Genomic DNA, 12536 nt, shown 5'->3' with positions numbered 1-12536 from the left:
AGAATATTAACAATATTATATTTTTGTCAGGTATCATAGCTAATTATCATAGCTAATAGTTTGCTTCAAAATACTGGTCACATAAATCAAAGATTCAGTATTTGAAACACTAAATTTCAACTTTTTGTGTGTGCCTTTGAGTCAGTGTTGACTCCTGGCAACTGCCTGGACTAGTACTTGCAGTTTTCTTGGCAAGATTTTCAGAAGTGTTTTCTCATTGCCTTCTTTCTAGAGTTGAGAGAAAGTGACTGGCCAAGATCACCCAGCTGGCTTTTTGCCTAAGACAGGACTAAAATTCATGGTTAAGCCTTAACCACTACATCCAACTGGCTCTCAAAATCCTGCCTTCAAGTCAGTTTTGGCTCCTGATGACTGCCCCCTGCAGTTGTTTTGGCAGTTTTCAGATGTGGCTTGCCATTGCCTTCTTTCTAGGGCTGAGAGAAGTGACTGGCTCAAGATCACTCACCTGGCTTTGTGGCCAACAGAAAACTAGAACTCATAGCCTCATGGTTTCTAGTTTGATATCTACCAAACTGGCACTCTGCCACTGATATCCAAGGCATATGATCAGTACTTCTTTTAAACCTTAAGCTGTAAGAAATAATTCAAAAATGTATTCTGAAGGGAAATGAGCAAGCAGTGGCTTTTTAAACCATGTGGCTCCAGTGTTTTTTTTTTTTAAAAAACCTTACCAAAAAGATGCTTTCAAATAGCATTCTCGTATTTTTGTGCTTAAATAACTGGCATACAGTATTATATCCTACATGAGAATCTTACCTAGCCCAATAGACAAGAAATGGAACCTGCTGTGGAACCATCTACTGATAATCTTAAGCAGAAATAGACAACATACTGTATGTAGCTCTAAATACTGGTGAACTTAAAACTTCAGCCACCATAATAAATAGTGAGGGATGCCGAAGGCTTCATTTCATCAACATCTGGTCATCAGGGTAATAGGATGACTATCCCTGGTAAGACAGATCTCAAAAGCTTTTGTCCCCACTGAAATTTCAAAGTGTGTATCTAGTTTTTTTCAGGTAAGCCAAACTATAAACATTAGATAACTTTTCCAGCAGCTATCTTTTTCTGCTTTAGCACTTTTTAAAATTATTGCACTTTAAATGATTCATGCAGAAGAAACTATCTATTCAGTAGTTTGTTGTAATTTATGGCACCTAATACAAAATAGCATATGATAGCATCAAGTGCCCTTTTCAATGCAAAAGGGAGAGGTAGGCAATCAGTTTGAGCTACCGCATAGTATTTATACTGTACAGAAGAGACGCAAGCTAAATCTAGCCAATTTTTTTAACATCCAGGAGGAGGAGGTATTCAGCCCCTGAAAAGCCCATAGATTACATTACTATGTGAACACTATCTATGCTAGAAGACCATTTGGAAGGCCCTATAGTTTTAGCAGCACTAATAGGGGAAAAGGCCAAGCTGGCCTAATGTGACAGCAGTGAACATTCTGCTCTGGGAGTCAACTGCAGCTGCAGCCACATACTATTTATGAGACATAGCTGATTTTCTGGCACAGAGTATATTAAAACCTTAGGTATACTTTATCTTACTGCTATAGTAACACATGTAAGTTTCAAAACTCAAACCTTGAAAAGATCTAGTCTTAAAAGTGTTGTGTTCTTCAAAATGCATCCAGAGGTAGCTTTTTTCCCCTCATGCTTCTCACTCAAAGGATGGCTTTTCTAAAAAAAATGTAAAGGATGACTGAAGTTTAAACTTAGAATTTTATTTTTAAACTTGTAGAATAATGTGAAAGGAAAAGGGTAAAGATATTGACATTCCCTTCACTGAAATAGGCTCTTTTCGTAGGACTTAAACAGGACTTTTTGTGCATAAAGTCTGAGCCACTGAAACAGTAATATATGCATATTAAATATTCATTTGCACTTGCTCTGGTAGCATAAGAACAGGTTAAGAGGGTCAAATGTAACATATGAATGTCTTTACTAAGGATTAAATTTTAGCAGCAAAAAATCCAGAAGTGTAAGGTGTTCTTGTTCTGCATTCAGCTTTAAACTATGACTTAAAAGGGAGGGGGTTATACAAATATCTGCTCTACCTTTTTTGAATATTTTAGTAGAAAAGCAGGATAAAACATCCTAAATAAATTTTAAAATAAATTTAATCAAAAGTTTAAAAAGAAACAAATTAAATGTCTGATATTAGATTGTTTTTCCATTTTATCTGACATTTTCCTATATGTATTTATTTTTTTTACTGATTTCATATGGCTGCCCAATTGAACAATGTGATGAGACAGTGTACAACAACAAAAAACAAACTATAAATCAAAAAAGAACCATGTAATGTTAAAGCATACAAAATATATAAATATGAATGTGAAATACAGAATATAAAATGGTGACCAGCACCATAATAAAAACAACCAAAAGGGGACTCCACCCAACTGGCCCCAAATGTTTGGGGGGAAAGCCAGGTCTTAACAGCTGTGGACTGTTATATATCCAGGGTGGGGTGGGGATTGTTCCAGAGAATAGGGGCAGCCACTGAAAAGGTACACTTCTTAGGTCCCATAAGTGACAAAATCTAAAAGAGGGGACCTGGAGCAAATCTTCCCTGTGGGAGCAAGTGGGGCAGGTAGATGTTCTTGGGAGAAGGCAGTTTCACAAGTAACCCGGTCCTATTTCATGTAGGGCTTTAAAAGTGATAATCAGCACTTTGAATTGTACCCAGAAGCCTACTGGAAGCCAGTGCAGCTTGTGGAGTAGTGATGTTACATAGGTGTAATGAACAGTACCCATAACTACCCATGCCACTGCATTCTGGACCAATTGATGCTTCCAGAGGGTCTTCAGGGGCAGTCCCACATAGAGCATGTTGCAGAGACCAACTGGGAAAGGACTAAGGCATGAGTGGCCATGAGCAGGGCCTTCCAGTCCAGGGATGAACACAACTAGTGAACAAGATGCAGCTATGCAAAGACCCTGGCCGCTCCTGCCACGTGCTCTTTGAGTCCAGGAAAAGCCCCAGATTGCACACCAGGTCTGAATGGGGTAGGGCCACCCCATCTAGGACCAAAGATAAAAACACTCCAACTCCCAGATGCAGGGGATCCAAAACCCATAGCTACTCAGTCTTGGCAGGGTTGAGCTGCAACCTGTTCTTCCCTATCCAGACCTTCATAGCCTCCAGACACTGGGACAGAACTTCAACACCTTCACTTGGATGGCCAGGGACAGAGCTATATAACTGGGTATCATCTGCTTATTGATAATACCTCACCCCTTACTGACAGATGAACTCACTCAGAGGTATTAAAAACATTACCCACCAATCCTTGAAATTATGTGTTCTAGTATGACATTTCTTGTGTGGTGCCAAACGCCTAGTCTTCTCTGCATCCCATGCAAATTATGAACACCACCACAACCAAATGGAAAACAGGAGATGTTAAGAATATGTCCGTACCTATTGAAAGAGATACTTTAAAAATCTAGCAGCAACTGGTGAGAAAGACCCTGCTCTGCCTGAGGCTTTGGAGGCCTCCCACAAAGAATACATATTACAGGTGGTCCTTGGTTAACAACCACTTGTTCAGCAACTGTTCGAACTTACAACGGCACTGAACAAGTGGTACTTACGACCAGTCCTCAAAGTTCCAGCTGTCACAGCATCCCACGGTCACTATTTGCAACCTTCTTTGCCTGCTTCCAACAAACATAGCCAATAGGGAAGCTGGCAGGAGGTCACAAATGGCAATCACTTGAGGTCCTCGCTTAATGACCCATGGTGATTTGCTTAACGATGGCAACCAGGAGTGCCAGAATTGCTGTTAAGTGGTGTGGTTAACTGAGAACTACCTGTATTGGGCTAGATGGTCGAAAAGTTTAAGTTCTGAGGTTTCGAAAATTAAATCAATGCATGGCTAGACTCTAAATGCTTTATCTATCAAAGAATGTGCACTCAATGTGCTACAATCAAAGTGCATCTTAGGGATAAGAAATCTTCCCAAGCTCCTGCTTTTTGTGACTTGGCCAAGAAGTGTAATAGTCATCCTTTTAAGATTATGCTTTCTTCATCAGGGAGCAATTCTCTAGTATTGTCAGGAGCATCATACTCTCCAGAAAAAAGTATGTCTTCCAAGGTTTCTTAGCGCTGAGCACCATGGAACAGTCCTGTACTTAAACTGTTTTGTCATTCCCTAGAAAAAAACATTTTAATCATAATCCACAAAATACTGATTTTTCAGCAACCGAGATAATAGCATCATGAAAATAATTCCGCTTCAATGGTTTCCCAGAAGGATTTCACAAATGCCACAGATTTCACCCATTCCAAACTCCTGAGGATTCTTCTTTTTAATAGAAACACTTTATAGTTTTCAAAAGTTTTCCACTATTTTAGAATTATGAATATCAGCCTGCTTCATTTTAAGCAAGAGATTCCATGTTAAGATTTTTGATCAATGAAACCTTAGGTAAATTGGTGCAGACTTTAGTTAAACTAGTGTTAATATTCTTACTCTTATACCAAGAAAGCTCTCCATTTTTCAACATAGCTTTTATAGACTGAAGAATAGCAAGCTAAAACTGCATCTGACTTTTTGTTTTTGTGTTTGTATTCTGAAACACAAAATGAAACTGGCTGATTTATACTGCTGTAAACAACTGGAAATTTTTCACACTGTATACAACTACAGTAATCAGTTTATCACCATTTCCTCAACAATCACATCCAGCCAAAAGAGAAGCAATATTGTCAATGATAGCAAAACCAAGAGAATACTCTGGATACATACTCAGTTGACCAGCAAGAATCAACTGTATGAGAAAATCTGCCAAAACATCATGCTGTAACAGCTTAAGACTGATGCGCTATATCAGTGAACTGGAAAAACAGGAGTCAGTGTGCAACAAAAGATCCAATAAACACCAGCCACTCAACTACAACACAAGGGCTACAATGGAAGTGCCAATACTAATCCTACCCTGGGAGTCTTCAAAACGGGAATCTTTCTTACTGCTTTTAAGAATGTAAGAAATGGGGCCAATCTTTCTTCAAATTTTTACCTTAACCTTTTAAAATGTTCATTGAAACAAATTAGGCATCAGTAATAGAAAGTTTTGAGCCTCCTTAGTATTACAATAAGCATTTCATGGATTTAAACAAAACCAAGCACTCACATCACAGCAGTATATAATTTTGTAATTATCTAAAAAAATACCCAATAAAGTCATAGAAATATAAATATTACATGGCTTGGATTCAGAACAAGCATTCCGTAATTCAGCTTTCTGTTCCTACATAGTCCATCAAAGGATTATGGAAGCTCCACAGACATCAATATGAGCACTTTCCAACGGGTCTTGACAAGCAACTCTTATATACAGGCCTATGACTTCAAATGCTGGAAGCAATATATAACCATTATAACTAGGAATCACTGGTAGTTCTATATTCATGGAAGATAATATTATGGGCTACAACAGCAGGATTGTTGGTGTTGAGTACGCTGCCTTGAACTGCTGAATGAAAGGCAGGATATAAATATAATCAATAAATAATAAATTTTAAAACTCTGCGACTCTATGAACAATCAACATTAATTTAATTTGAAGCTCAGTTTGTAATGGTCTGATTTATCTAACAATAGATACATCTCAGCAGAGTTCAGGATAGCTACCTATATATTATCTCAGTTAAAATTATATTCAACTCTACAGAAACACACAATTTTCTGAATTTATGCCACTGTACAAACATTCCAACACTGAACAAGTAACTTTTACAAGTTGTTTAATAAAGTGAAAATGAAAACTATTATACTTGCCATGGTTAAATTTTAAGAAAATGTGTGGCACTTATAAAAAAAATTCACACATTTTACTTCAAAGATACACCACACATCTTTGTTAGAGATACAAAACCAGTCCTGAGCACAAAGTCCAATTCTCACTGTGGTGGTAAATGTGCACGAGTTTTACCACCTCAGAGTGCAACTGAGGACTCACATGACTGAATGGTAAATGTCACGAAGAACAATCCTAAATCTACTTGCAAATGTTATTTCTCTAAGTGTAGAACTAACTCTTTCAGCATATAAGCTTTGAGTTGGTACTGTATTTCAAAGCTGAGACACAGTTTTCTTCAAACTAGAAAGAGCAGTCTTTATTTATATAGTGGCTATGTTGACAAAATAAATATAATTAATCTGGATTATATGGAGCAGAAGAAAACTTTCTGTGCTTATATATTTTAAACTTGATGACCAAAAATTAAACCAAGGCTGTACCCTAAGCAAACAAAGTAGGTAGAAATACCATTAAAAATAGATCCATCTGATGAAGTGGACACGATCCACGAAAGCATATGTGAAAATAAATGTGTTAGTCTCTAAACTTCCACAAGATTCTTTGTTATCTTTGCTGCAATGGATTAGCACAGTTATATCCCTCTAGTAGCCTCTCAAAACTTTTACAATTAAATTTTTTGCATTCTGAGCAGAAATTTTTAAAATCATACTTTAAATTAACAGCTTTTATATATGTTATTGCAATTAAGTTTTAAAAAGCTGCTGAATTTGTATCTTAATAAGATTTTTTTTATTTTTTGCTATTCTAATTGTGAATATATAACAATAATTTTAAACTGCCATCAAGCAAGCAACCATATGAATTAAAAATAATGCAAGCATCTTTTTCAACAGACAGAAGCCATAAATAGCGAAGACCTAGAAAACTAAAACATATAACACTTACTAAGGTTCATTTTCATGGCATTTAGTAAATATGCTGCAATAAACTATAGAGCTGAGGGCAGCATACAAATAAATAAATAAAGTAAATAAATAAGTATATAAGTATATAAGTCCTGGAAGAGAGTGAACAATATATCTTAATTTTAAAATTTTCTCTTAATTTCAGAAGAGATATAAGCAGTGCAGAAAATACATTTGACAAAATAATCATCTGTGATGTGGGAACATTCACAAATTATAAAGCAAAGCATTCATTTAAGTTTTTTTAATGATGAAACCTGTTTAAGCAATACATTTGCATATTTTCAGTCACCAATCTAATCTAAGACCAACTGTACTTTAGCTGTCAAAACCACTCTGTTCCAAAGCACTCAATTACAATACATATTAATCCAGTGAATCACAGCATTAATATATGCAATGGTTTTAGTTCAGCACTGTCATAGCATGACAGCTAAAGCAAGCAAAGCATTCCTTAAAGGACAAAAGGCAAATTTTGCTGAATCAAGAATTGTTATTCTGGTGGTATCAGAGAATACAAAATAAAAAAAAAGGACAGCTTTTTTGGGATCACTTTAGTGGGCCACTGAAAAGCTTTTCAGCTGTCTAATTTCTGACTTTGTTTTAAATAAAAATGAACATTTATTCATGCACATATGGCTTCATGTCTCAATATACGAAAACAAGTTATAAATATATATTCCTATAAAAGATAAAAACCAAAGATATTTCATAAAAATCTAAATGGCTTGCTGGTTAATACTTGCTATAAAAAGCAAAATGTGGGGGAAGTGACAGAAATAACTTTTCTTTTCTTTAAAACATATATCCATATGTGAGCTAGACCAAGCAGGGAGTTATTAAAACCTGAAATTCTCACACTTGTAATGGGAATGAATGAATGAATAAATAAAAAAAAATAGGTTCCTTCTACAGAGCTCATGCAGATTGTATCATGGTACCAGGATCCTATCCAACCAAAAGAGGATGGAAAAATCCATTGGGTGAGGTGTAAAGTATTGAGATCACAAATTAAGGGTATACATTATGTGCTATTGCAGGGGAAATGCAGGCTCCAATCACCTGCCAAGACCAGAGTCCAAAATAAATTGTTTCCAATACCCCAGCCAGTCACTAAATCAAGAAAATCAAGAAATCAGTTCAACAGTTTTTTGATTTGCAATTGAAAAACACATGGATGAAATGCTGATTTTGCTATCATAAAAGTCACAGTAATAGCAAATTGTGGCCTGAATTTGAAGGGCAACATAGACTTTTCTAAAATAAAATGCTTTGGAAAAATATAAGTGTGCTACATTCATCTTGAAGTAATGATGCAATGTAGGCAGTAATCCTATATATTTCTATATACTCTCATAGGTATCCATAACAAGCCACGATGACTTCAAAATGACAACACATGCATAATGACATAATAAGGCAAGTGACTAAGTTCTGAATTAGCATCACAACATCTCATACAGGTACAGTACGTTAAATCGTATCATTTGTATAATGACATCATGATGCACTTGTCATCATTCCCCCACCCGGTAACTATATTATTTTGCTTCAGTAAAGTACATGCCACTGAATTCAGTGGGATTTCTACATCACCTGAAATTCAAAGGATGACACTATTAAGCTGCAGTTACTGAAAAAGTTTGGGCAAGCCAACTTCCAAGCACACAGAAGTGGGTAATGTGCTCCTGGAAGGATAAAAATTACCAGCTTCCACTTCCATTTGAAATGCCTGCAGCCTTCAAATTGGAAAAAAATGTTTAGGGACCTGTATGCAAAAATGCTGGTCAAACAAAAACAATTAAATCCTTATGGCTGCCAATGTTGGGGACCAACCCCTTTTCCCCCAAAGTACAATTTCTCACTGGAAAATATCACAAAATTAGTTATTTTGATATATGCCACATTAGCAGAAAGATTTAATTTGTATTCATTATATTGCTTTAAAAATATTACAAATACATCCTAATTGAAGCTGTCTATATCACACTACATTCCTTAGATAGCCTTATAACACAACAGGTCTGCACAGGAACTTATTGAAAGATACGCTGCCCCTCCAGCCTGAATCACAATATAAAATATTATACTGTGGCTTAGAAACCCTTAGAGTACAAGAGGAGCTTTGCTCCCTTTACTCACCAGACAACACCAAAGGCTCCATATCCAATAGGCCTGTCTGGTTCAATATCCAGTTGTTGTTGTGAATGATGAGTATGCTGATGATGGTGCGCTTTAACTGCAGCTGCTGCTGCAGCTTGTACCTGAGCTGGGGCTGCTGCTGCCGGTCCAGGTGCTTGACCTGGTGCCGGGGATGGAAAATATGGCTGCTGCTGCCCCGGATTTAACATGGCTGCAGCAGCTGCCGCTGCCGCAGCCGCCGCCGCCGAAGAATTATGTTGCTGTACAGGATGTACTGCAGCTGCAGAACCCGGGTGCAAGTGGTGTTGAGAATGGTGATGGTGATGGAGATGAGGAGGGGGAAGGTGAGGAAGGTGATGGTGGTGATGGTGGTGGTGACCTGCTGCTGCTGCAGATGTACCGCCATTGTAAGCCGCCATCATTTTTGCGCTGACTGTGGCACTACAAAGAGACATTCAAGATGATGCCCTCTGATTGGATAACAACTGGGTCAAGCTGTCATTTGGCCACAAAAATGAAGTTTACTACACTTTCATAAACAAGTTGCCCACCTTCAAAAACATGGAGCTCAACAGGCCTTTATGTCTTCATCAATTTGAGAAAATGGAGGCTTGTATATGTGCGTGTGAGCATGCAATAAACCCCCTTCCCCCAAGATGGCTGGTGCAGTTGGTACTAAAATGCCATACCTCCTCCACTTCTTCTGGGCCAGTCTTGAAATTTCAAGTCAATCCCCCTCCCCTCCAGAAAAAGGATGTAAGTTCACCCCCCTAAAAAATGTTAGGAGTACTGACAAGCCCACCCCTTCCATTCCCACATCCTTTTCATTTATCTTGTCAAAACATGTAAGATCCTAAAGGCCTTCTACAGCTGTCCTCCTTTCTGCTCTGGATATACATCCATCCACCTTTTATATTAAATTTGGAAATACATGAGCAACTTTCACTGGATGAGAAAGTAAGGGGGCTGAACAGATCAAGGAACGTCAAATTAGTGGATATGAAAGTTTCCAAAAATTAACTAAGTGAAAAAAAGTTAGGAAAGAATGGAAGAATGGAACTGACAACTAAAAATGAAGGAAAAAAAAAACAGAACAAAGGAAGCAAACTGAAGATTTAAAATTTGGAAGTGAAATAAGGCAATTGAAATTATCAACAACGAACATAAGGTTGCAAGAAATTGATAGAGAAGACTAAAATCTTAACATGAAAAAAGGGAAAAGCTAGTGGCAGGAAAGAGAACTGTGAGGGAACAAAAGACAGAGAAAACAAGATTGCAAAAAGGAATGTGAAGCAATCAGGTAAAAGTGTGATTTCTTTAAAATTAGAGTTAAGAGTAAAGAACATAAAGAGAAAAGAAGGAAAAATATGAAGAAACAGATTTTAAATGGATTTTAAATATTAAAAACTAAGAGAAATAAAGTGGCAAGAAAAGAGGCCAAATACTACAAGAGAAACACCTTTTAAAGGTGAGAATAGGGAAATACAGGTTAAAAACAGTTAAGAAGCAGTTGAAAGAAAAAGATGGAAAATGTCAAAGTAAAAAGGGGAAAACAGAATACTTTAAAGATGGGAAAACATAAAGGGTGCAAGAATATAGAAGGAAATAATCTCTTGCTGTAAGAAAAAAGAGTTTGGGAAGCAAAAGTATAGATATAGACAGTGTACTAAACAAAGATGAACAGCATACTTAATGGTGTGAAAAGACAAACTTTTTTAAAGCAAAGGGTAAGACTGCTGTGCTGGTATGTGTAAAAATAGGTAAGAAATAACTAAAATGGGAAACGGAAGTCGAGGAAAAGAAAAATGCCGTCTTGAATTAAAAGTGAAGAAGGCTGATAAGAAAAAAGGCAAGGGGAGTTGAAATTTCTTTTTAAAAACCGAGAGGCGGAATTGAAGTGCAAAAGAAACTCTTATATGTTAAAAGATTGGGGGAGGAGCATGAAAGCTGGAAAAGAGAATGAATGGAAGGCGAAGAATGTAGCAGAGAGAGAGAAAAAGAAACTGACAGGCGCTGGGGAAAAAAAACAGAAGGGGAAGGTGACAGAAAGGAAGGAATGGGATGGATGAGACAGAGAAAGGAGTGACAGAAAAGCCAGCAGAAAGAGGAAGCACCCAGGGATGCTCCTGAGACTCCTCAGCCCAGTCCCCCAGTCCCCCTCGGAGCTTCTCCTAGACCCGTCTCCCTTGCTAGGTGGGCGCTCTTGCCTGACAGCCTGACCCAGTGCTGGTAGAGAGAGGAAAAAGGCGAGGCGAGCGCAGGGATGGCGGGGCTGGGGGGGGGGGCAGGAGAGGCGGTCGGTGGAAGTAGCAGCGCGTTGCCTTCGTCACCGGTGGCGTCTACAGGCCCCCCTCGGCAGAGAAGCCACAGGCGGGATGAGGATGGAGATGGAGGAGGAAAGAAAAGGGCGGGGGGATGCGGGCAGGGGGAGCGCCTCAGCTGGGTCCCTCCTGAGGGGGGCGCGGGAGGGATGAGGAGAGAGGCGGGCGGGCGGGGGGTCACTCAGGGCCCACAGCGCCGCCCCACGTCGTCGCAGACGGCGCCCCCCCCACGCCTCCTCCACTGGCAGCCGTGGCCGCCTCCTCGTCTTCCTCCGTCGTCCCCTCGGGCCGCCGGACCGGCCGCCGCGACTCGCCGCCGCCGCCGCCGCCTTCTCCTCACGGGAGCCCCAGAGCGGAGCGTAGAGCGAAAGAGCGGCGGGGGCGCGCATGCGCGCGCCCCGCCGCCCTTCGCTTAACTCCCCCCCTCGGCTTTCCCATCACTCGGCCGGCGCGCGCGGCATTCGCGTTCGGGGGCGCGCGCACACGTCCTCCCCACCTCTATCCTTCCAACCAATAGGGAACATCGCTTGGAAGGCTGCGCCGGAGCCGTCTCATCCAATCCCAGAGAAGCGGTTCAACCCACACAGCGGGACTCAGCTTCGGCGGCTCTCAGTGCTCGAAAAAGATCAAAGGCGAGGGGTGGGGAAAGAGCCTCCGACTTTCAGCCAATGAAACACAACCTTCCCCGTTCTCGGCCCCTCCCTCGGCCCCGCCCTCCACGTTCTTTTTGCCAACGAGACCCCGCGAGACTCTCTCACCTCACGCAACCTTCACCTAGATTTTTAGTTCGCGGAAAGAAAAAAGGGAAAATGGGCGGGCCGCCGAAGATTGATTGGTTGGTCCCGCCTCCATCTGAAGGTTTCTAACCAATCAGGATATAGGGACTATGTGACCGAGACCAATAGGGGCTCGGAAATGTTTTATTTTATTTTAATATCTCGGGCACAAAAGGTCGAGCCCCAGTCAGCCGCTTGTTTGAAGGGACCCAAGAATTAAAACCTTAATACGGGAGCGGGTCTACGTGACCCTGAGACGAGCCAATCGCAGGAATAGGAGGCGGGTCAGCCGAGGACATTGCAGCCACGGTGGGAAAAGCGGAGCCGGGCTTGTTCAACCGGTTTTGCTTGCGCATTGGCGGCTGACGAGGAGGGGCGTGGCTGAGTTTGTACAACGGAGCTGTGAAGAAAGGCTTGGCAAGGAGGGGGACCTCAGTGAGGAAGAATGTTAGGGTCTATCTTAGAACAGTGTTTCTTAAACTTTTTTCCTTCAGGACCCCTTCCCACTCTTAAGAATTATAGAGGACGCCA

At 40.1% G+C, this 12536-nt stretch overlaps 1 protein-coding gene across 2 annotated transcripts in view; it reads right to left on the bottom strand.

Moving 5' to 3' along the window:
• NLK (nemo like kinase) overlaps window positions 1-10284 on the bottom strand; it is a 128661-nt gene extending 118377 nt beyond the window's left edge. For both annotated transcript variants that reach the window (XM_063297175.1, XM_063297168.1), the window contains exon 1: window positions 8909-10284. In XM_063297175.1, the coding sequence (XP_063153245.1) occupies window positions 8909-9363 (455 nt within the window). In that variant the 5' untranslated portion in view covers window positions 9364-10284. The remainder of the gene's footprint in view (window positions 1-8908) is intronic.
• Window positions 10285-12536: the final 2252 nt, after the last annotated feature.

This window comes from Candoia aspera, chromosome 1 (genome assembly GCF_035149785.1).
Source record: "Candoia aspera isolate rCanAsp1 chromosome 1, rCanAsp1.hap2, whole genome shotgun sequence".
Lineage (NCBI taxonomy): Eukaryota > Metazoa > Chordata > Lepidosauria > Squamata > Boidae > Candoia > Candoia aspera.
Note: the sequence above shows the minus strand (reverse complement) of the source record. Positions and strands in the feature narration are given on the sequence as shown.